We start from the raw sequence: 23,921 nt of genomic DNA, 5'->3' as shown, positions 1-23,921 counted from the left end.
ACCCAAGGTGGCTTACATTACCCTCCTCCTCTTCTCCGTTTTATCCTCACAACAACAACCCTGTGAGGTAGGCTGGGCTGAGAGTCTGTGACTGGCCCAAAGTCACCCAGGAAGCTTCCATGACCGAGTGGGGACTCGAACCCGGATCTCCCGGCTCCCAGTCCGTCACTCTCACCACTATACCACAAAGAAGTGGCAGCACACTTGAAGTGGCAGCACACACACACAGAGACCCCACAAACCCTTAGGAGAAAAGAAAAAAGCTGTGCTGCAAGCCCTGCCAGTGGTGAGCTCTACTTGCGAGAGAAACCGTTAAGAATTTCTCCTCCCCCTGGAGAAATTCGGTGACACATTCCCCCTACCCCCCCCCCCGCCAATTTTTCTGCCCACAAATAGGGTGGAGAATTTTGAGAAGCACAGCTCTAAAAATAAGGGGCTCACAATCCTGCAGGATTACAATTCCATCAGTCCCACTCACCCTGCCCATTCGGCATTGTAGTCCAAACAACTAGATGATGCTGGGTTGGAGAAGGGTGCATTATTGGATATAATGAAAAATAGGAATGTAAATAACAACCCTGATGCGGGGAAAGACTGAAGGCAAAAGGAGAAGGGGACGGCAGAGGATGAGATGGCTGGATAGCATCACCGATGCAATGAACATGGACTTGAGCACGCTCCGGGGGAGAGCGCAGGACAGGAAGGCCCGGCGTGCTGTGGTCCACGGGGTCACGGAGAGTCGGACACGACTGAATGACAACAAATAACAACAATAAAAATCATCAGTCATCATCGCTGGATATCCGCCCATAAAGGCTGCAGCCTAGTGCAGACTTCCCTGCGAGTAAGAGCCCCACTGAGCTCAGTGGGGCTTACTTCGGAGTAAACGTACGCACGATCGGCCCCCACGGTGGGCTCGCTTGTGATCGGCGGCGGCTTGAAGACCTCAGAGACGCGCGTCATGGTATGCAAATCACCCTTGGCAGGGATTTCCCTCCGCCGCCGCGCCAAGGAGGGAGGGACAGAGGGAGGATCGGTGCCCGCGAAGATCCTCCCCGAAGGAGGCGAGGCGGCGGGCGGGGCCTCGCTCACTTCTCGGGCGCCCCTTGTGCCGCCTCCGGCGTGAATCGCGCCTTCCGCTGATGCGGGCTGAGCGGGGCAGAGACAGAGACAGAGCCTCGACCCGCGCTCAGGTAAGACCCGGGCGGGCGGGCGGGCGCGCGCGCGCATCAGTCCTCTGAGCAGAAAAGCGGGGTGACGGGCAGGAACGGGGAGAGGGGATCCGGCCACTTCTGCTAGGAAGAAGAGTCAGCGAGGGAGGCGAGGACGCGCCTCCGAACATGGTGTGGGGGGGGGCGTTCATCGCTCCTGGCAGCCGCAAGCCGTTCAGGCGCCACGAGCCAAGCCCTGGCCTCGAAAGCTCTGCTGGAAGTTTGCCGCTGGGACGGGGCCATCCCCTAAGAGCTCGCCTCTCCTCTGGAGGGAGGCGGCAATCCGGACCGCTTGGACTACAACTCCCATCATCCCCAGCCAGCATGGCGCCCGTGGTCTGGGGTTGTGGGTGCTGTAGTCCAAAACATCTGAGGGAGCCCCCCCCCTTTTCCTGGAAAAGTTTATACCCACCTTCCCCTACCTGCGGCCCTCCAGATGGGCCAGACTACAACTCCCATCATTCCCAGCCAGCATCGCCCCCACGGTCTGGGGTTATGGGCACCGTAGTCCAAAACATCTACGGGAGGGGCCCCCTTTTTCCGGAAAAGTTTATGCTCACTTGTCCCTACCTGGGTCCCTTCAGATGGGCTGGACTACAACTTCCATCAACCCCAGCCAGCATGATTGAAAAATAAATACATTTATTATAACGGTTGCATCCCAACTTTTTTCCCTCTTGCGAGGAACCCAAGGAGACTTACGTGGTCCTCCTCCTCTCTATTTTTTATCCTCACAACAACCCTGTGAGGAGGGTGAGGCTGAGAGTCAGTGACCGGCCGTAAGTCACCCAGTGTCCTTCACGGCTGGGGGTGGACTCGAACCCAGATCTCCTGAGTCCCAGTCCAGCACTTTAACCACTACACCACATGTTGTTCCTCATCTTTCTTATCCTTGCTGCAACTTGCTTGCTGGACGGCAGAGAGCCAGTGAGCAAGGAGGCCAAGGCATCTCCTGCGCCTCCTACTCCTCACCACCACCGTGGCCTGGGCCAGGGCGAGAGGCAGGGGAACAAGCAGGCTGCAAGGGGGAAGAGGAGGAGGGACTCCAGGGGGCTCTTGTCAGTGGGCCCCTGCTGGGTGTGGAGGCATTATGCAAAGCTTTCCTTGGTGCAGAAGTTAGATGTATTTAAATGCACACGCGGTAATCACACTTCCTTGCGTAATCACACTTCCTTGCCACTTTGTTTTTGTCTGGAGAGTTGTTGCTGTTGTCGTCTGCTGAAGCTTCCTGGGGAAGATGGCGCACATCATGGATCTGCCCGAAGACATCCTCTTGGACGTGTTGTCCCTGGTCCCCGCACGGGAGTTAGTTTGCAGTTGCCGGCTGGTTTGCATGCTCTGGCGAAACCTGGCGGACCTGGGCACTCTGTGGAAACGCAAGTGCCAACGGGAGCACTATGGCCTCGATGCGCCAGAGAGGAGCATCCGGGACTGGAAGACGTTCTACTTCCTCTGTAGCATGCAGAGGAACTTAATCAAGAACCCCTGTGGTGAAGGTGGGTCCCTGTTCTTTGAAGAGAGGGGCCTCCAGCCTCTCCCAGACGTAACCGTGTGATTGGGACGAGGCTCTGAAAATGTGTCGGCTATCGGTATGTTAGCCAAACAGCATGTTCGGATCTGTCATATGGCATAGTCAAGGGATGGGGGACCGATTTCAGCCCAGGAGCCGAATTCCGTTTCAGAGAAGCTCTCAGGGCCATTCCAGTGGTGGGCGGGGCTGGAGGCAAAAGCAGCAGGGCCAGAAACATGGGAAAATGCCAGCCTATTGTAGCTTAAAGCTGTTACTGCCAGTCGCTGAGCCTTAGGAGAGGCATTTCAGCATTTAGAAATGGGGGAAAACGTGGAAATGCTGCGAAACCACAAAATGATAAGTGCGTGGGGAAAGAGGGTGGGGCTTTCTGGGGAACACCAAAGGGTTGGTTTAGTCCTCAGGCTCTCGTTTCCCCACCCCTGGTATAGCCTTTCTGGGGCTGTACCACATCAGTAAGCAGGTGGAGGAAGATTGCAGGTTTGAATTCTACCCACAGTGTCCCGCAGCCCCTAAGACACGTGTGTTCTCAATATTCTGTAAGTCCTGGAAGCTCATGGGTTGCTTTTGGGATTTTTTTAATTTTAGTTTCCAAACTTATATACGTCCACAGATGTGGAAAGTCCCCTGAGTATGTAGAAACCACAACCTTATTTTGAGGTCAGCCCCATTTGGCTTCCAAAATGATTGGCACTCGTCCACCTGAGTTTGGTATTAGAGGCAACAATGCTTTTCAAAGTTTGAATTATATCTCCTTATCTTCTTTGAACATATTATTATGCATTGTTCTCTGTTGCTCTTCTGTGAAGGTGTTAAGATTTAAAAGATGTATTTATGTGAGAACAAACTTTGCTGCCAGTCTGATCATGAGGCCTGCATTGCTTCAGGATCAGAGGTCTTTTTCCTCCTCCTAGCAGAGACTGACCCCATCTACTGCTGCCACCCGTTCAAAGCCTCTCCTTTCACTGTCCCTCTTTCTGGCTTTTCCACAGAGGGCTTCAAATTTTGGGATCCTGTGCAGAATGAAAGGAATGAGTGGCGAATTGAGGAGCTACCTGGAGCCCACAGAAACCATTTCCCGCATCAGCATGTCCGGAAATACTTTGTCACGTCTCAAAAGTGAGGATTGTGGTCTTGCTTGCTCGTGCCAAAATTGATTTTGTTCACAATTGTTGAACGCAGAAACTGGGTTGGTGGGTAACGGTCATAAATACCATGATCCAAGCACCTGGTCGGCAGTGGCAACTAAAAAATTGGACATGGCAATTAGCCAAGTTTGCTAAAAAGGGCATGAAATGAGATAGAGTCATAGAATCATAGAATAGTAGGGTTGGAAGGGGCCTATGAGACCATCAAGTCCAACCCCCTGCTCAATGCAGGAATCTAAGTCAAAGAATCCTTGACTGATGGCTGTCCAGCCTCGTCTTGAAAGCCTCCAGTGTGGGAGAGCGCACCTCCTCCCTAGGTCATTGGTTCCATTGTCATATTGCTGTAACAGTCGGGAAGCTTTTGCTAATGTTCAGCCAGAACCTGGCTTCCTGCCATTTGAGCCCATTATTCCGTGTCCTGCACTCTGGGATGATCAAGAAGAGATCCTGGCCTTCCTCTCTGTGACAACCGTTCAAGGACTTGAAGAGCGCCATCCTATCTCCCCTCCCCTCCGTCTCCCTGCTATGTCAAAGATCTGGGCAGTGCCGCCCTTTGCTCCATCAGCCCCAAATTCCTTCCTTAATTTGAGCCATGGCTTCTCAGGACATGCTCAAGACACTGTGGCTCGGCCCTGGAAGGTGCAAAGCTGAGAGCAGCGTGGTTATGATCATACGCAGAGGAATCACGGAATCATAGGATAGTAGGGTTGGAGGCAGGAGATCAGAATGCGCCAGGGGGAATGGGAAGGATCCTCCCCTCACTAGCCGAGCTGGCTCTTTTACGCTTGGTAAACGTGTCTGCAACCCTGGCGGTGCTACCTAATGCAGGGGTGGGGAAGCCTCAGCCCCCAAGGCCTCCCCACCCAGCCCGCAGAAGCCTCTTGTGAAGTCTCTCCCCCTCCCAGAAGAGGCCCCCGCACACTCGTGCTTTTTTTCTGAGGGGAAAGGATCCTGCTTCCCTGGGAGTTGCTGCTTCGAGGCGCCAGAGCAGTGGCGGCAAAGAAGGAGCTGCTCTGGCTGTGCGTGCGTGCAAGTGAACGTTGGTGTGTTTGATCTTGTGTCTGTGTATGGGGAATCCCAGCTCCAAGGTTCTTGGAGCCCGTTATTCTGTGTCCTGCACTCTGGGATGATGGAGAAGAGATCCTGGCCTTCCTCTCTGTGACAGCCTTTCAAGTACTCGAAGAGCGCTATCCTATCTCCCCTCGGTCTTCTCCAGGCTAAACATGCCCAGTTCTTTCAGTCTCTCCTCATAGGGCTTTGTTTCCAGTCCCCTGATCATCTTTGTTGCCCTCCTCTGAACCCTCTCCAGCTTGTCTCCATCCTTCTTAAAATGTGGTGCCCAGAACTGGACACAGTACTCCAGATGAGGCCCAACCAGTGCTGAGTAGAGGGGAACTAGTAACTTCCTGGGATTTGGAAGCTATGCTTCTATTAATGCAGCCCAAGATAGAATTGGCCTTTTTTGCAGCCAGATCACATTGTTGGCTCATATTCAGCTTGTGATCGACAACAATTCCAAGATCCTTCTCGCTTGCAGTGTTGTTGAGCCACATATCCCCCATGCATCTCCTTGACCGAATGACTTTAATTTGTGACACCAGGCCCAGCATCAAGTCTCAGTTCATCACCTTAAAGGATGAAGGCTATTGGGATCAACTGATGGATGAGTTCAAGCCCAGTATTGTAGTCAGAGACTGGTAAGTTGGTGGGGCAGTGAGAAGGGAGGGCAGCATGAAAAAGGAGACCCCTCCCCAAAACAAACACCCTGGAGAGGAGGCAACCTCGACAGGTGCTAGAAAACGGGCCTATGGCGATGCTTCGGGTACTGACTCCTTGCCTGGTATCTTCTTGTGCTCCCACTGTCCTCCCACAAACTAGGTTTCATTGCGGTTGTCCTTGCCGCTACCAACTGTGTGTTATGCTGCTCTCTGCAAACCACCGAGTCGTCCAAGAATTTCGGCCCAAGGACGTGATCGTAGAGCAGTGGACAGATGGGGAATGGCGTGAGGTAAAACCAGCAGGCAAGGGGGAACCTGGTGTGAGTGTTGTTACAAGTGAGGGGCAAACGTGCCCCAAATGAATTGGTTATTTCTTCGGAAAGTAACAAATTTATCTGTGTAATCTCAGACAAGAGTTCTCCTTTAATTTGAGTAGGATATTGGACCAATCCGCAATGGATTCAAATGAATTCGGATTTCTATGAATCCGATCTGCAAATTCTTCTGTGGACTGGCTTTTTCGAGTTCCACAGATTCCGTGGACTTGCAGATCTTTTTTAACGGGGGGGGGGGGCTTTGCAGAAATGCACACTTGCGCTAGTCACTAATACGCATTAGCACAGGTGCGCATTAGCATGGATGCAAACAGGAATGAAATTTGCCCTAAAAAAATAAATAAATGTGATTCCGTCAAAGAGCAGACAAGGGAATGAAAGACGCTTGAAAAGCTGTGAAACACAGATGGAACTGATTTAACAAAATCTGCACATCCCTACATTCGAGATCTCTTTTGGTGTGTATGAGTTTTTGTGCATGGGCAGTATCAAGCTGCATCTTGGGAGCTGTCAGGGTGGACACTGAGCCCATAGAATCCCAGAGTAGTTCTGATTCTGAGGAAGAGCAGTCGCTCCTGGGAGAGGAGCGCGCTCCTCTTTCCCAGGACCAACAGCTGATGGAGATTCCTCCCACCAGCATTCCTAGTTTAGTTAGCAGTCCAGGGAGTGACCAAGCACAGATAGCAGACTTGGTGGATGCACGACGCAGACGCAGAGAGCGGCGCCAGATGGAGGGCGCGGAAAGGAGGCGAAGTGCCAGGTTGACGCTCAAACAACGGCTGCGCCCAGAGGCTCCAAGGGAAAAGGGGAGGGACTCTCCCTAGTCCTTACGTTCAGGGGTCTGCCAGTGATTCCCTTTCAAACGGGGACCAACTGTTCCAACTTAGGGCATAGGTAAGTACTGTGCTGCTCAGATCTAGTTGCAATCGGTATAGTTGTTAAGTTGTAAAAGAAGAATAAAGCTTTGAAAGGAATTCCTTTGTCTGTGTCTGGACTTGGCTACTGGTTTAGACAGAGAGACCTCCAAGGAGCCCTTGACAGGAGCTGTAGTCTGGAATCGCATCCTGCATCATAATGTCGTATGCCACCACGTTATGGCACAACCCTTCCCGATGGGTTGCTTTCACATGGGCCTCTCTATGTCATGTTTACTCACTGTTACTGACTGGTTCGGTATGGAGGAGAGGTGAATGGTGGCAAAGACCGAGGATTAATCTGGGTTGATCCAAAGCACTCAGCATGTGTGCAGAAATGTTGTAATTTAAATGCAGACTGTGCATGGCCCGAAGCTTGCAATCTATTCTGAAATGTAATCACGAATGCGTAAGAAAGAGATCCAAGCTTGCTATGAAGGTAAGCATTACACGTGCACAGGTTTGGACCATCGAGCTGACAAATTATGAAATGGGCAGCATCACTAGTTGTTATGCCTCTCCTAGTTGTTAATGCTGCTCTCTGTCTTGGCATCATGCCTCTCTCTCTCTCTCTCTTTCATATCTTTAGGTTTCCTACACTTTTCGCCAATATCCCCCTGGTGTTCGCCACATCCACCTTAAACATGGAGGCCAAGGCTGGTACGGGCTGAGAATAACCAACAGCAGTATTGCCATTGTCCCAGATGTGGCCAGGCAATGAAGAGACCCCCGTGGCGACTTCCCTAGAAAAGCCTCTCTCTCTTTCTTTTATTCCCCCCATCCTCAACATAGGAGCCTAGGAAGCTGCCTTTTGCTGAGTCTGACCCTGGGTCCATCTAGCCCGGTATTGTTGACACTGACTGGCAGCATCAGCTCTCCGGGGTTTTCAGGCAGGAGATTTTCCAACCCTGCCTGGAGACGCGGGGGATTGAACCTTGTACCTTCTGCATGCAAAGCAGGGGCTCTGCCCCTGACGACAGCACCTCCCCTCACTTTCGTTCTCTCGCACAATTCCTGGGCGCAGTCCTCCCTCCCCCCCACATCAAAATTTGCACAGGGAATTGAATTGTGGATATTCTCCCCTTGTCTGAAACTGTATATTTGCAGCTGCCCTGCCCTGCATATAAGCCACAGGAATTGCCATTAAGGAAGACAAAGGTGGGGGTTCAGGATATTTAGGGGGGGGGACAGGGAGGAGGCCCATCCAGGCTCATCCACCAGCCAAGGAAGATGCTGCTGTTGCTCCAAGGCTGGTTTCCTCCTCCCTCCCCATCCCTTTTTCCTTTTGTATCATGTCCCTAAAATAGTTGGGTCGCACAAAAAGCTCAGGTAGCCCAGCTGGCCGTAAGGAAAGTGCCAGAAATCGGATTAGGGTAATATTTTTCTTAGACCAACTCGAATGTCATAAACATGTGCAAGCTGGCTGGCTTTAAAAGGGGATTAGACAAATTCATGGAGGATTCGGCTAGCAAGGCTTACTAGTCCTGATGGCTATGTGCTTTCTCCGGGATCAGAGGCAGTGAGCCTACATGCACCAGTTGCTGGGGAACATGGGCGGGAGGGTGTAGTTGCACTCATGTCCTGCTTGTGGACTTCCCAGAGTCATCTGGTTGGCCACTGTGGAAACAAAATCCTAAAATACATGGACCTTTGGTCTGATCTGGTACAGTCTGTCTTACGTTCTTATGTTTTGAGTTCCCTTCATCAGGTCAGATGCTAGAAAAAGCAGGTTGCGTGGAGGAGAGCAGAAGAGAAAAAACAACATAATAACTTCACTTGATGTTGCAGACTTCATGACTTCAACATACAGTCAGCCTTCCCCCCCACTTCCTTTCTCCCCATCACTTCAACCTGCTCTTTGTCACATCTGGCCAGACAAAGAGATCTGGAGATTCTGAAAGCTTGCACATTATTTTGGGACCTTGACCAAATGAAAATTTCCCCCCAAGATGGGTTTTACAATTAGATTGTAAGCCTGGGGACAGGAATGATCTTTCAGTATCTGTACAATGCTTAGAAAAGTTATGGTGCTTAATAACAATAACAACAACAGCAACACCTCATGAATTGAGCTAGTTTTGAGGAGTGAGGAATTCTCCATTTTCTCAGTGCAATGGGGATGAACATATACATAAGTGTCATTTATTATGGGGAGTATTTTCAACTACTGAGTGAATTTAAAAAAATGCTCTGCATAGTAACATAATGCTTCTACTGTATTTATTTATTATTATTTATTTATTAATTAAATTTCTTAATTGCCCATCTGGCCAGCCACCCGGCCACTCTGGGCAATGTACAACAAGAAAACAATCAAACCCAGTAAAATTAAACATTAAAGCATCCTGTTCTAAAAATACGCTAACCGTATGTCTCTCTGATATTACCGGGCCCTTTTTGTTACAACTGTAAGAAAACTAGAGCTGTGCACAAAGGGCCTCTCGAAATTCTCCATCCTGTTTGTGGGCAGAGAAATTGGGGGCACAATTTCATCAAATTTCTCCAGGGAGAAGAGAAATTCTCAACAGTTTCTCATAGGTAGGACTCACTATTAGCAAGGGTTATAGAGCAGCTTCTTTCTTTTTTTCACTAAGTGTTTCGGGGTTTTTTGCTGGCTCCCGTTTGCATCCTGTAGACTGCTGCACCTCCTGATCTGAAAAAGCCCTATGGAAGGAATTACCTCTTGATGTCTTCCTTTGGGCTTTGATTGAAGTGTGGGAAGCCAAGGAGGCTACAGGATGCCAGAGAAATGAGCATAGAATGAAAGACAGGACACTCACACATGCTCCTCAGCCATCTGATCAGTAAAGAAAGTACAAGAAACCCTAAACCCAACCCATGAGAATTTCCCTGAAATTTCTTCTCCTTAGAATTTATTTTCTAAAGCAATTTCTTTTCAGTCAAATTGAATGAGAAGGGTTGAAAAAAATGTGGAAGCAATTTTTGGTACAGCACTAAACAAAAGCCCATTTTCTCCCCCTCTCTTCCTTCTTCCCTCTTAATTTAAGGTATTGTGATAGGAGCTTTTATTTATTGACTGATTGATTGTGTTTTTATCGCACTCCTCAGCCAAAAAAGGCTCCCGGAGCAGCTTACAATCAATGAACAAAGAAGACAGTCTTTTGGAAACAGAAAGGACTGGAAATAATATATGAGGGAGAATAATTGAATATAAGGACTTAGAACAAAGAAGTAGTCAAGTTCCAGTACTCCAGTACTTAGAAATAAGTACTTTAAAAAATGTTTAGGAGCAGTAATATACTCAGACACTTAACCAAGTTTGAAAAATCAGTAATTACTTGTGAGTCCCAAATGGAATTGGTATCAAAACTATATAATATGCTTTCAGAAGTACAAGACCAGGAGACAGGAATAAAGGCAAGAAAAAATTTTAATATCAGTATATCAAATAAACAAAGGACAGGTGTGTGTGTGTGTGTGTGTGTGTGAGAGAGAGAGAGAGAGAGTGAGAGAGAGAGAGAGTGTTCCAAAGCACTTTATGGATGTGGTGGCAAGGGAGAACACCTATAACATCATATATATTTGTGGTATTTAACACTTCATGGACTGCAGGAAATATATACATTGCCTGATTCATTTTGTTGGAGGGTTGTTTTGATGATAAAATGGAGAGGAGGAGATCATGTAAGCCACCTTGGATTCCTTGCAAGAGGAAAAAAGACGGGATATAAATGTAATAATAAATAAAAATACTTTAAAAAATAGCCCCCTCATCCATTATCCAGGTGAAGGGAACTCCATGCCATGACCAGGACTCAGGAGACACAGGTTCAAGTTCCCGCCTGGCCAAGAAGCTCACTGGGTGACTTTGGGCCAGTCACTGACTCTCAGCCTAGCCTTCCTTACAGGGTTGATTTGAGGACAAAATGAAGAGGAAATAGATCATGTACACCGGCTTAGCCTCCTTGGAAGAAAGGCTGGATACGAAAGAAACAAACGAATGAATAAAGACGTGATTCTGCTCCCAGATCCACAAGTCTCAAAAGGGAAGACAAGTAAATTCCTATTGACGTCTTACATAAATCCCATTACACGCATGACTTCGAACTATATATATGCACACCAGGGCTTGAAGAACACACCTATTATCTTTTACACGCATTCTTCTCCTCTGGAATGCACAAACTCCCTAGGACGTGGCAACGCTTGTTCTCACAGGACTACGGTTCTGTTTGCGGCTTGGCCTTCCTGCTCACTTCTGTCTCTCCCTGGCAGAAAACAAGCAGCACCGTCTTGGAAGTTACTTGCCTGCGACAGACAAGATCAGACCGGTCCAGTTACAGAGGCGGGGTCTGGCTATGGCAGGAAGTGCTTTGCTTCTCCTTTGCCACTAAGGTGCTGACAGGGGCTGGAGCATCACCCAGAGGCTGCTGTATCACCAGAGTGCCTGCGGATGCTGCGATAGAGGCACCAGGTCCGTTTTCCCGGAGCAGAACGCGAGCTTTGCTGCTGACTTTGCTGCAGGACGTTCGGACATCTTCAAGGTCAGTGCTCTTGAAAAGCAACGACAACAACGCCTTCCTCCCCGCTACCTCTTTTAAATCCATTTTTCTTTTTTTCCTTAAAAGAAAAGAAAAGAAATAAACGCCAGTGTGTTTGTATAAACCGATGGTTTGCAGCAGCAGCAGCATGTGGGTGAGATGAGCAGTGATGCATATAGGTAATTTTAGACTCCGGACTTCATGGAGTCTAAAATTCAGCCCCCCAACCCCTTCAGTCTTTCGATGCCAATGTTGCTTTCTTCAAATGTGGAAAGCCAGCCCTGCTGTATTTGGGGCGGGAGGCATCTTGCACATTCCGCTGACTGGCCTCCAGACCTCTGCCCCGAAGTCTTACTTTTCTGGCGCTGCCAGAGATGACACAGAGATATAGACCTATATTTTGGCCTACAACATATACACGGAGATATAGACCTATGCCATTGATTTAAATGGGGTGACATCATTTGTCCAGTATTATCTCATAAAGGAGGCAGTAATTCTTCCAAGAAGTTTAGGGCTTTGGTGCTTCTTAGCTGTTTCCCCCCAAGGCCCTTGTTTTAATTGGAGATGCAGAAAATGTAACTTGCAAGCTTTTTTATGCAGCAGATGCGAGGTGGGGGGGGGAGGTGTGGCTTAGGATTTTTTGCTCAGAGCATATATAAATGGATAGTGCAATCTTACGCATGTCTCCTCAGAAGTAATTCCCGTTTAATGCAATGGGGTTTACTTCCAGGTAAATGGGTATAGGATTGCAGTCTTTGCACAGCCCGATACTTCAGAGAATTCTACAACAGTGTAACAGTGTGATCCTCGGTGTGTTTACTCAGAAGTAAGTACCACTGAGGTCAAAGGGGGCTTGCTCCTGAGTAAACGTGTTTAGAGCAGCACAGCGTCTGTGGATGTCGCTGCCATTGTATTGATTTGGTGACGCAGGAGGCTGGCTGGATAATCTTTGCATATCTGGCCCTTTTTTCCTTCAGTAGAGGTCAGTTTTAGTCTTCCCATAGTGTGGAGCCATGTGCAAAGTGCCTGCCTGTGAATTAATTAATTAATTACATTTCTATACCGCCCAATAGCCAAAGCTCTCTGGGCCATTCACAACCATTAAAACCATAAAATACAACACGGTAAGATACAGTATCAGTGTTTAAAAGTTTAAAGCTACGGTGTAAAATAAAAATAAAAACCCAAATAAAACCTAGCAGCAATGCAAAGATTTCACATACAGTAACAGATTTAAAAAAGATGGAAACTGAAAGACCAAAACACCCAGGGAAAATAAGAAGGACTTCACCTGGCGGCGAAAAGAGCACAATGTTAGTGCCAGGTGAGCCTCTCTGGGAAGCTTGTTCCACAACCAGGGTGCCACAGCAGAAAAGGCCTTCTTTTTGGTAGCCACCCACCTCATTTCCTTTGGCATGGGCTCCCAGGGAAGGCCTGCTAAGGACAATCTTAGAATTTGGGCAGATATATATGGGAGGAGACGATCAAAGGATAATTTGATCCTCTGAATCTGTTTTGGTAGGTTGGAATGAGAAGGAAAATAGGTAAAGGTTTGAGAGTTTGTTTGTTTTTACAGTGAGCATTTCTTTATTTAGTTGTCCATTTTTGTTTATTGAATTGTAAATTATCTCAAGCATCTAATCCCTGTGCATATTGACTCGATTCTGTCTATGATCCAGATATTTAGACCATCACACTCCAGAGGGCTTTGTGGTTTGCTTACTTTATGATCACAACAAACTTGCGAGGTGGGCAGTGGTGCAGCAGAGCTGGGACTCACAAGATCGCAGCAAGAGCACTTTTTGCTTAGCACCAGCACTTTTTGCTTAGCACCAGCACTTTTTGATTAGCAGAGATGCTGATGTCATCTGTACCGCCTCCCCTCGCCCCCCCTGATGACTTCCTTACTCCCTCTGCGCTTAGCTGCAATCCCCACAGTAGCTGGGGGAGAAATGGATTTTCCCAGCAACAATCTATTGCTCCCAGTTGTAATGCAAAGTATTTTGCGGGTGGCTTGTTCTTGAATGGGCAGTTAAGATCCATTCGCTTGACAGGAGACCTGCTCCTGGTGGAGACGAGAACTGCTAGAACTGGTTTGTTGATCTGGATCAACACAGCTGCCTGCAGTTTTGGGACTCTCCTTGGGGGCCATGGCTCTGGAGACTGTCATGATGGGTGCCTGCGGTTCCACATTTCCCACCGTACCGCTGGAAGTAGGTTGGCTGAAAGACCGTAATCATCGACTTGGTCGACAGCCCTGCCACACATTCTCCCAGAGTGCCAGCTTCGGAGTATAAAGCACTGCTTGGCAACTAGTCTGGCTGGAGGGCTGCTTTGAGAACAGTGCAAATAGGTTTGGGCTAAGCCGAGGCTTCATCAGCACCCACTCCTAATTGGGAGCATCCTATTAGCACAGTTGCTGGTTCTTACATGCTCCGTTTTGCCTCTGTGTTGGCAATTGGAGACGGCAAGCCACAGCCCTCAAGGGCCTGGATTTGGCCCAGGGCATTCCAGTGGCTGACTCCTTCTTCAAAGGGTGGCTCAGAAAGGCTTGTTCCCTCTTAGAGATTGGACCCCAGTAGCTTTATACTGTGTGCAGACTCTCCACCTCCTCCCTTAAAGGGTATTGATTGTATTTTAGCAAGTGCTGTCTTCCTGCTGTGTCCAAGGATGGAGACCCTTCCCGAGTCTCTGCTGGTCCAGATCCTGGCCTCCCTCCCTGCGGTTGAGTTGGTGTTGGTGTGTCGGCTGGTTTGCTCCCAGTGGAAGAACCTGATCGATGGAGCAGCCCTCTGGTTGCTCAAATGCCAGCAGGATGGATTTGCTGGGGAAGACGCAGAAGAGGAAGGGGCGGAGAGCTGGCAAACGCTTTACTTCCTGAATAAGAGGAAGCGGAACTTAATCAAGAACGCGAGTGGAGAAGGCAAGTGGCTGGTGAATGTTCTGGAAAATAGGGGTTGGCGGAAATGACCTTGGCAGTAGTGCGGCCATCTTGTTTTCCCCAGCGGGAGCTGTTTAGCAGTTGTGTTACAGGCAGAAATCCAACTTGTGGAGTTTACCCCATCGCTGTGCTTTCTTGGTGCTCCTGCTGAATTTCTGCCTGACCTGTCAAGGGCACAGGAGGTGTGCCAAGAAAAATGGCAGCAACCCTAGTGGGCCAGAATATAAATAATACTTAGCATGTATATCAGGAGTGGGTAACTTTGGTCCTCCAGATGTTTTGGCCTACAACTCCCATCATGCCTCACCATTGGCTATGCTGGCTAGGGCTGATGAGAGTTGTAGGCCAAAACATCTGGAGAGCAACACGTTGCTCACCCCTGATGTATATAATGTTTCCAGCTGTTTAAAGAGGTTTGTATACATTGGGGGGGTTGTCTTCAATTTGGCAGTCATTTAGTGAGAGCACCCACAGCACTTTCAAAATTCCAAAGGTACCCATTGACTGAAAAAGTTTGGGGACCCCTGGTATACGTGATTTCAGCAACCCTTACAATAATAACCTTGCAAGGTAGTCAATATTATATTCTCCAATCTGAATGCTGTCCTAAAACTGCACTTCCTTTGCAAGGATGCTGCAAAAGTGAAACTGGTTTTAACTCTGTAGTGCAGATGTGAGCAAATTGAACTGGTTGAGTGCCCTTTTTCTGATAATACTTTATAAGTAAAGTGGTGTTGCCTTCCATTCTGTGCAAAATTCAAGGATTTTAAAAAATCATTCTACCATCTTACAGAGAGCCTTGAACACTGGGTGGATGTGGAGAATGGGGGTGATGGCTGGAAAATTGAGGAGCTGCCTGGAGATTTTGGGAAAGAATTCCCCAGCGACGAGGTCCACAAATACTTTGTCTCGTCTTTTGAGTAAGTCCAGTTTCCCTCTGCGTTAAGTGGGGAGCCTGTGGACAGGGCCAGATGCATGCCACTGTTTTGCAAGAGTGTCAAGAACCCGCGGTAGCGAGTGTGCAATTTGGCTTCCTGAGGAACTCACTTCTCATTAAAACAACAAGTTGCTAGTCCATAATGGTCACAAAGATATGCGAACGTTACTAGCATGCCTGCACACAGCATGCTAATCTAAGACATGCGTCACACATCGGCAGCCTGAAAACAGCAACAACAATAAATACAAGAGGTATCTGCAACAAAGTAAGCAGTGTGGAGTTCACCCTGTTCAGGATTTTAGCCTCTCTATTCCCCCTTCTATGAACTCGAGCACGCTCCGGGAGAGAGCGCAGGACAGGAAGGCCTGGCGTGCCGTGGTCCATGGGGTCACGGAGAGTCGGACACGACTGAACGACTGAACAACAAATTCCCCCTTCTCCTGGTTTTCTAGTTCTTCCCCCTCCATCCAAATAGCAGTCCATGTCCACTGAACATGTCAATCCTCACTGGGAAGTTTTTGGTCTCCCCCGCCCTCCCCACCCACCCACTTTGGCTTCTTTTGTTAACATTTTTTTTCTTGAACTTCTCCAAACCTCAGGGTTCCTCTGAGCCTGCAGATATGGCATGGGCAGTGCTGTTTTGGCTTCAGAAACAACTGTACGCACAGCCTGAACATTGAAAATTGGGGGAATGATAAACCTTTCAGTTTGCAAACAGTTCCCAGAGATTGATCTATCTATTTGTCTATCTTCCTTCCTTCCTTCCTTCCTTCCTTCCTTCCTTCCTTCCTTGTTATGGACTGTTTTCAAGTTTGTATTGACCATTGATCACAGATCATTTGAGACAGTTCTATTACACACCAGTGAGCAGACATGGCTTTACGTGGGTTGGGATACCTCCTAGTTTGATACAGCAAAGCCCTCAAGTAAACCTACGTAGCTGTCTGAGTTGGAGACATTCTGCCTGCCTCCATCTGAGTGAAGCCATACCCACTGGTACCCCTACTCATGGCCCCTGCAATGTGTACCCCTATAATCCCTGGAGGGAGGGGCCTGTCGACTCCATTCCCTGGGCGGGGGGGGGGCTGCCCCACAGTAGGGGGCACACATAAAACTGTGCCCCTTGGCCAGCAAATCTCCCCTGTCTTCAAACTGTATTGACTGTAAAGCTATGTGCTGGCTAAGGAAATCTGCCACTTTATGTCTGACAATGGTTTTGCAGGCTTCGAACAAAGAGACACGTAATTAAATTTAATTAATGCATTTTAATTATGCATTAAATTATGCATCCCCCCCACCCTGCCCCAGGATGCACACCCCTAGGGTCCCCTTAGTATGCCTGCCATGTTTCAGGTGTCTAGGTTTCATGGCCTTGATGCTATGGTGCTGATAGATGGATAGACAGACAGACACACAACCCCTTCTATTATTATAGAGTCACGTTCATATTTTAATTTTTGTGTTCCAGCTGGTGCAACAAGTCTCAAGTGATTGATCTCAGGGCTGAGGGTTACTGGGAAGAGCTGATGGACACTGTCCAGCCCAAAATTGTGGTCAGAGACTGGTAAGTGGAGAGAGGCAGAGACCCTGCCAATCTGTTGTGAGTCACCCATCGCTTTCTGCCATACTCATGCTGGGCTCATTGGTTTTTTGTATTTGTTTTTGTGAAACATGGTGCTTGAACCCAAACTTTGTTTCTTGTTTATTAAAAACAAAACAAGTATTTTATTTTAGGACTACAAGGTAGCAATGATATTACAACAAAAATATCAATGCACACAGCCTGTTTTACGTTATTCATCACAGGTTCTATACGTATTTTCGGATCGCTGTCTCTGAACATATACTTGTAGCCATTTTAAGCTCTATTACAGCCACAAAGTCATCGCTTTTCAATTATTAGCCATGCTAGTTGTTACACCATTCCGAAAAATGGGACTGCGCACTCAGCGGATGCTGGTACGATGCCCCTGTGCATTCACCTGGGCGCCGCTTCTCCTTCCACAGGTATGCAGCCCGCTGTGATGCTGGCTGCCTCTACAACCTCAAAGTGAGTCTGCTCTCGGAGAGCGAGGAGGTGCTGGCTGAGTTTGCAAGTGACACCATTGCCGTCCCGCAAGACAACGAAGGCGAATGGGTCGAGGTGGGTGCATTGGTGCCAGATAAGGAAGAAACAGCAGGATGCCATTGGTCAGCCGTGGCTACAGTAGGCAACATCTCCGTGTCACACCTATCAGAGCCAAACAAATGTTATGCCAGGGTGGGGAAACTCAGGCCCGTGAACCACATTTGGCCCTCCTGGGGTCTCAGTCTGGCCCTCGGGATGAAAGAGGTTTCCCACCCCGCATTACGCTAATCACAAAGTGCGTAGTGGAAGGTTAGCTTTCATTTACTCTAGTGTAAGTGCGGGCCCACCATGCACCTGGACGGAGGATTAAATCTCTCCCACCCCACTCTCTGTTAATTCAGTCTCGTAAGAAGTATTATAATGCCATAACATCAATTAGCATAGAATCAATACTTCAAGGCCTTTTTGCCCATGTGCCAAGAGTCTAGAATATAAGTACAGAGTCTTCTTAAATATGAGTCTGGGGTCATAGAATCATAGAATAGTAGGGTTGGAAGGGGCCTACAAGGGTCGTTTAGGAAGTCTTCTTGTGGGTCTCCCCTAAACCCTCATTTAGATCATCCAATCATTCCAGATCAAATTAGCCATCTTCAGTTTGAAGTAGAATCTTTAGTCTTTCATTAGCAAAAATTATTTAACCTTTAAGTGCCAGGTTAGCTCCCTCTTTTTCTTAAAATCCCCCCAGTTGGAAAGCAAGGTTTAAAAAATGAAAAAAATCTCAGTTGCCATCCATGGAGGTCTTTTCTCTTTTTAAAACTGGTCCCTCCTCCATGTTAAGGGAATTTTGAGAAAAAGGGAGTTGGGGGAGATTTAATCTGCCTCTCCCAGTGCGTAGTGGTCCCAATCTGAAAAGCTCCTGGAATGAGGCTGTATCCACAAAACTCCTTGGCTGCCATTTTCTTTCTCTACCCCCAGAATTTCCCAGATGTGATGTTGTTCCTGGGCATCCTGGGTAAAAAAAAGGGCATCCACTTAAAAACGACATCAGCGGCCCAGATGGACAGCCTCCATTTCTCCCACCTTTGTGGCACTCTGGGAAAAATCAAAATGGCGTCCCCTTTTGGTAACCATCCAGAGGAATCCACAGCCGCCGATGTTATCCACAGCAGCCGCAAATGGATTTGGGACAGAAGTATACTTTCACAGTGGCTTTTTCCCTTCATGCCCCCTCTCACTTTTTCTCTCCCTCACCCTAGATCACTCACACCTTCACTGACTACGGCCCCGGAGTCCGCTTTGTCCGCTTTGAGCACGGTGGTCAGGACACAGTGTTTTGGAAAGGCTGGTATGGAGCTCGGGTGACACACAGCAGCGTGACCGTGGAACTCTAACCTTGGGCTGGATGCTGCCTAGGGCCTGGGCATCATAAGTTCACCATCACCAAGGCCAGAGGAACCTTTGCATGGTTGCGCTCAGGGCCAGATGAAACACTATGCTAACTACACCATAGGATATGTTGAATGCAGAGCTCCTGCTTGTGATCTAGTTTTCCAGACTTCCCCAGTGATTTTTTTTTTTTTACATTAAAAAAAAGTCTTCCCCGGCTTCCACAGTGATTTTTTTTTTTACATAAAAAAAGTCTTCCCCGGGACCCCGGATCTTGGCGATCCCGGCAACATAGACTCCTACGGCAGTGTACATAAGAAGGTGTAACAGCAGAGGCTGTCTGCCTGAGGGTATGAAATGTTAAAAAAATACTGGGGTTCCAGGTTGGGAGGAGGTGGTGATCGTGGATGCTCTTCCTGTGTGGCAGGAGAGTTTAAGGGTCAGGGCTTGAGAAGGAGGTTGAATCCTAGAATCGGAACGGTGTTCCAACGATACAGCTGCAGGATCCCTGCCTGGTGGCTGTCCGGCTGTAAATACCTCCAGAGAAGGAGAACCCACCACCTCCCGTGGCAGTCCCTCCTGCTGCTGAACAGCTCTCGCCGTGATGCTGTTTCTCCCCATGTTTAGCCCAAATCTGCTTTCCTGCCATTTCGACCCGTTATTTCTGGCCCTGCCCTCTGGAGCAACTGAAAGCCACTCTGCCCTTCATAGATATCGGAAGACCACGACTGGATCTCCCCTTGAAATTCATAAGAACATAAGAAGAGCCATGCTGGATCAGGCCAAGGGTCCATCTCATCCAGCATTCTGTTCACACAGAGGCCAGCCAGCCGTCGACTGGGAACCCACAAGCAGGACAAGAGTGCAATAGCACCCTCCCGCCCATGTTCCCCAGCAACTGGTGTACATAGGCTCACTGTCTCTGGTACTGGAGGTAATGCAGAGCCATCAGGACTAACAGTCATTGATAGCCTTCTCCTCCAGGAGTTTGTCTATTCCACTTTTAGAGCCATCCAAACTGGTGGCCATCACCACATCTTGGGAGGTGAATTCCATAGTTTAACTCTGTGCTGTGTGAAGAAGGACTTTCTTTTATCAGTCTTGACTCTCCCACCATTCAGCTTAATGGGATGACCCCTTTGGGTTCCAGTATTATGGGAGAGGGAGAAAAATGTCTCCCTGTCCACCTTCTCTACACCATGAGTAATTCTGTAGACCTCTATCATGTCTCCCCTTAACCTCCTTTTTTTCCAAGCTAAACCCAGCTGTTGTGACCTTCTCTCACAGGGGAGATGCTCCAGGCCCTTGATCATTTCAGTTGCTCTTTTCTGCACTTTTTCCAACTCTACAATTTCTTTTTTTAGGTGTGGTGACCAGAACTGCACACAGCATTCCCAGTGTGGCCACGCCATAGAATTGTATAGGGGCAGTATGATGTTGGCAGTTTTATTCTCAATTCCCTTCCTAATTATGCCTAACATGGAGTTTGCCTTTTTTTACAGCGGCCGTTCCTCCTAGGACTGGGTTTCTGGAGTTGGGAGGGAGGCCAGCTGGGTGTAGGTAATGAGTATAATACATTTGTCTGCTATCAGCAGCCCTGGTTGGGTTTAAATATATATATCAATATTCTGCATGTGTGAAGGAACCACAAGCCTATCTTCAACATGGTGGCTGTAAGTCTCGGTGTGCCCACAGACCCCCTTGGTACTGCCCAGGCCTCCTACCCCCCCTGGTTTTTATTTTATTTCTTAAGATCTTTTAAAATATATTTTTTAAACTGGGAGGCCGGCTTACTGCAAAGCAAAGTGCTGCCCTCCAGCACCATCTTTAGTTGGGTTCCTAAGAGTGGTTTTGTGTTTTGGAGCTCAGACCCTCACCTCTGCCTTGTGCTTCAGTTCTTGGGCAAGTGACTTTTCGTTTAGCCTCACCCATTCGCCTTTTGGGAAAGGAGTGTTCTGTGACTGGCCACGCCTGTCATGGCAGTCACTGTATGAGTCGGCAAGCCCCACCCCCATGGCAGCCATTTTGTGAGAGCACCCATGGCACACTCTCAAAATTCTGAACGTGCCTACTAACTGAAAAAGTTCGGGGACCCCTTGAGAGGAAGAGGAACCTTTTGCTTAAAGTCTAGCGGGGCTCGGTCAGGCTTGGTAGCCATGCTAGCCAAATGATGGAACTTCCAGGTTCAGAGGCAGTATACCTTTGAATACGAAAGAACATGCATAGTAGTGCAACGGTGTTGCCTTTCGTGCCCTGCTCGTAGGCTTCCCAGAGCCAGCTGGATGTCCACTATCGGAAACAGGATACTGGGGTAAGATGGACCTTTGTTCTGATCCAGCAAGGCAGCCTTTATGCTTTTTTAGCTCAATGGAACATTCAGGTTCAATACTAGCTTACCTCCATATGCCAGTTGCGGAGAGGAGGGCTGTTGTCTTCATGTGCTTCCCAGTGGCAATTGGCTGACCGCTCTTGGAAACAGGACACTGGGCTAATAGGATGCTGAATGACACTGACCTTTGGTTCAGTACAGCAAGGCCTCCCCCAACATCAATTTTAGAAGAGAAGCTATGCGTATACCTGGAGAAGGCAGAGCTGAAAATAATTCTTTGGGTGGGTGGCGGGGGAGGAAGTTGGCAAGCAAATATCTCTTCACTCTGAACTCAGATTTGCTTGCAAGCTGTGGACCGGTCTGTCCTCTCGATTTTTTTATTCTAAAACAACTTTATAGCCGCTTCCAAACTTAGGGAGAGGTTGGATGAAGGGGAAAGAAGTACGGCCGATAAGAGTTTGGGAACAGATTTTGAATGCCGCTCAGTTTAAAACACACACCAATAAAACAACATTTTGCCCTTGAGCTCAGATTCGGCACAGAACAATCAAGGAGATCCAAACAAACGAAGGAACAGGGCTCAGCGAAAACGATTGTGCAGCTGCAATGCGCCAAATCCCTTGCATTTAAAACTAGTGCGTAGTTTTAGGTGCAGGGCCTCTCCCGCGATCACAGCCAAACGCTGCCTTCTCCTCTGGTTATCGACTGCCTTGCATCTGCTGCCAATACCTCACCTGGAAGAAGGTGCGCTTGTATGCACCACCCTGTGCTGGGCGAAACCAGTCGAAGGGCACAAAATAAAGAGCCATAGAATTTTGTTTCTCACTTACTGGTATGGGGGCGCCAACCCTTTCTCTGTGTCTCTTTCCTGCCTTAAATTCAGGCTTCGAGGGATGGTTCCCCCCTCCCCCCCTCATACACGACACACACATGTATGTATGTATGTATGTATGTAAATAAATGTTGACTTGCAGCAAGAGCACCCCCCATGTGTCTGTGTTCCTAAAGAGATTTTATTCATGTGTTCCTCTCGCTAATAGCAAACTCGAGTGGCGCGTGCCGATGGGATTGCCGCTGAAACAGGGCCACTGAAAAACAAGATGCTTGGGATGTGGGGAAGAACAAGGTTATTTCTTTGATTGGTGTGTGTGCGTGTGTGTTCTGAGTGGTTTTTAAAATCTATTTGTTTTTATGATGGTCTTGGGCATCCCAATAGGATTGCAGCCTATCAGCCTCCAAAGTTAGAGGGTGATGTGTATCCTATGCAGAGGTGGAGGAGTGCAGCGGCAATCTTTGTTTCTGCACTCCTCTCAGTCTGCGTTTTTGCTAGCTGGGCTTTTTCACCCATCTAGCTGGGGCTCTGTGGAGCAGAAGGGAAGGAGGCTTCTTCATGAGCCAGCTGCCCTGGTCTCCTCCCCTCCTTGCCCACAGAACCGCGCGCCTTTCCCTCCTCTCTGAGGTTGCCTTTATGACCTCGGAGAGGCGGCTGGCGCGGTTCTCCCCACACCAGCTGCACAAGGGAGGGGGTGGGGAGCCTGGGTCTGAGGCCGGAGCACTGTCTCTGACCTCGGATCCAGGAATCTGAACTATTCCATGGCCTCCCAGATGCTGCCTAGAGGCCACAGGATCGCTCTCTTAACAAAGTTTATTTTAATCTTTGCTTTACTAATGCTAGTCACCTTGGGTGCCATTTTGGGGGGGGTGGTGGAAAGGAGGGCATAAATAAAATAAGACAGATAGTTAAGGGGCACCCCTGCAGGGCCGGCCTAAGACATTTTGCTGCTTGAGGCAAAGAACAAGATGCCTCCCCCCCATCCCAGGGACAACAGCTGACTGGACTGGCAGGTGAATCTGTCTTCAGCACTGGGGAACGGCCGGGCAAAGTCCTCCACTGGACGCGAAGACAGCAGGCTAATTTAGGAGGTGCAGAGCAGGCCCTCTTGCAGCACTTCGCTGCTGCCCGCTTAATGTTAGGGCCGGCCCTCCCCCCCCCCCGATAAACAACTCAATGATGACGGAGCATGCCCAGTAGCCACAGAACGTTGAGTGCCAGTTGGAAAAGAAACCCTCCTGTTAGGAGGTGAGAATAGAGTGCAACATTTTGTTGCAGGACTGACTTGTTAGATAAAATAAGGACGATCCCTGATAAAGGTGAAAGGATGTGAGGCCCCAAAGGAGCTTGTTAATGAAAACGGGCTCTGTTGTGTCAAGAGAGCAAACGCAGATGTGTAAACAAATGCTTAAGCATTGTCCACCATCTGCCTTGTTTGGGGGCAAGTCACTTTTCTTTCAGTCTCACCAGTTTGGTTTCTGGGAAAGGCATGTTCTGTGACCAGCCATGCCCACCACGGCAGCCATTTTATGGATGGGCAAGGCACTCCTCCGGCAACCATTTTGTGGGAGCACCCAGAACGCTCTCTTAAACTTCCAAAGGTGACCGCTGACACCTAAAAGGTTGGGGACCCCTTTTCTAGATCCGTTAAAAAGACCATCTGTATACCTACCTTGCACTAAAGCCTTCAACTAAACAAGCGAAAAGGATGGAGAAAGCAGGCCACAATCTTATGCACGCTTACCTGGGAGGAAGCCCCATTGAAAACAATGGGATATATGTCTTGAGTAGTAAAGGCTCAGGCTGCTAATTCCAGAACCAGCCACCAGGCGTCACCATTGACCCAGCTAATAGCTGGAACGGGACGATTTTTACAAGTTTTAAAAACCTGAGGATTAAAAGAGGAAGTCCAGACTGGCTGCTGCAGCAGAGTATTTTTTTTAAAAGTGTGGAAATAGCCATACCAATGTATTTAAACAGAGGGTTCTTTTTTGTTCTGATAAGAGGAAATAGCCCTCTCTCCACAATGTGCTTTTAACTTACTGAATTCCTTGCAACAGGATGTG

At 48.4% G+C, this 23,921-nt stretch overlaps 2 protein-coding genes across 2 annotated transcripts; both read left to right on the top strand.

Moving 5' to 3' along the window:
* Positions 1-1,060: 1,060 nt before the first annotated feature.
* LOC146335301 (F-box only protein 6-like) lies at positions 1,061-9,058 on the top strand. Its single transcript, XM_084821922.1, has 6 exons — positions 1,061-1,193; positions 2,409-2,707; positions 3,732-3,858; positions 5,489-5,584; positions 5,766-5,895; positions 7,444-9,058. The coding sequence occupies exons 2-6, from the start codon at positions 2,449-2,451 to the stop codon at positions 7,573-7,575; spliced, it is 744 nt and encodes a 247-aa protein (XP_084678048.1). The 5' UTR covers positions 1,061-1,193; positions 2,409-2,448; the 3' UTR covers positions 7,576-9,058.
* FBXO2 (F-box protein 2) lies at positions 9,017-18,914 on the top strand. Its single transcript, XM_084821921.1, has 6 exons — positions 9,017-11,359; positions 14,001-14,282; positions 15,094-15,220; positions 16,709-16,804; positions 17,248-17,383; positions 18,565-18,914. The coding sequence occupies exons 2-6, from the start codon at positions 14,030-14,032 to the stop codon at positions 18,697-18,699; spliced, it is 747 nt and encodes a 248-aa protein (XP_084678047.1). The 5' UTR covers positions 9,017-11,359; positions 14,001-14,029; the 3' UTR covers positions 18,700-18,914.
* Positions 18,915-23,921: the final 5,007 nt, after the last annotated feature.

The sequence above is a fragment of the Heloderma suspectum genome, chromosome 15, assembly GCF_057233095.1.
Source record: "Heloderma suspectum isolate Gila_16-S chromosome 15, 16-S_ref, whole genome shotgun sequence".
NCBI classification, from domain to species: Eukaryota; Metazoa; Chordata; class Lepidosauria; order Squamata; family Helodermatidae; genus Heloderma; species Heloderma suspectum.
This window is presented reverse-complemented; position numbering and strand designations above follow the sequence as displayed.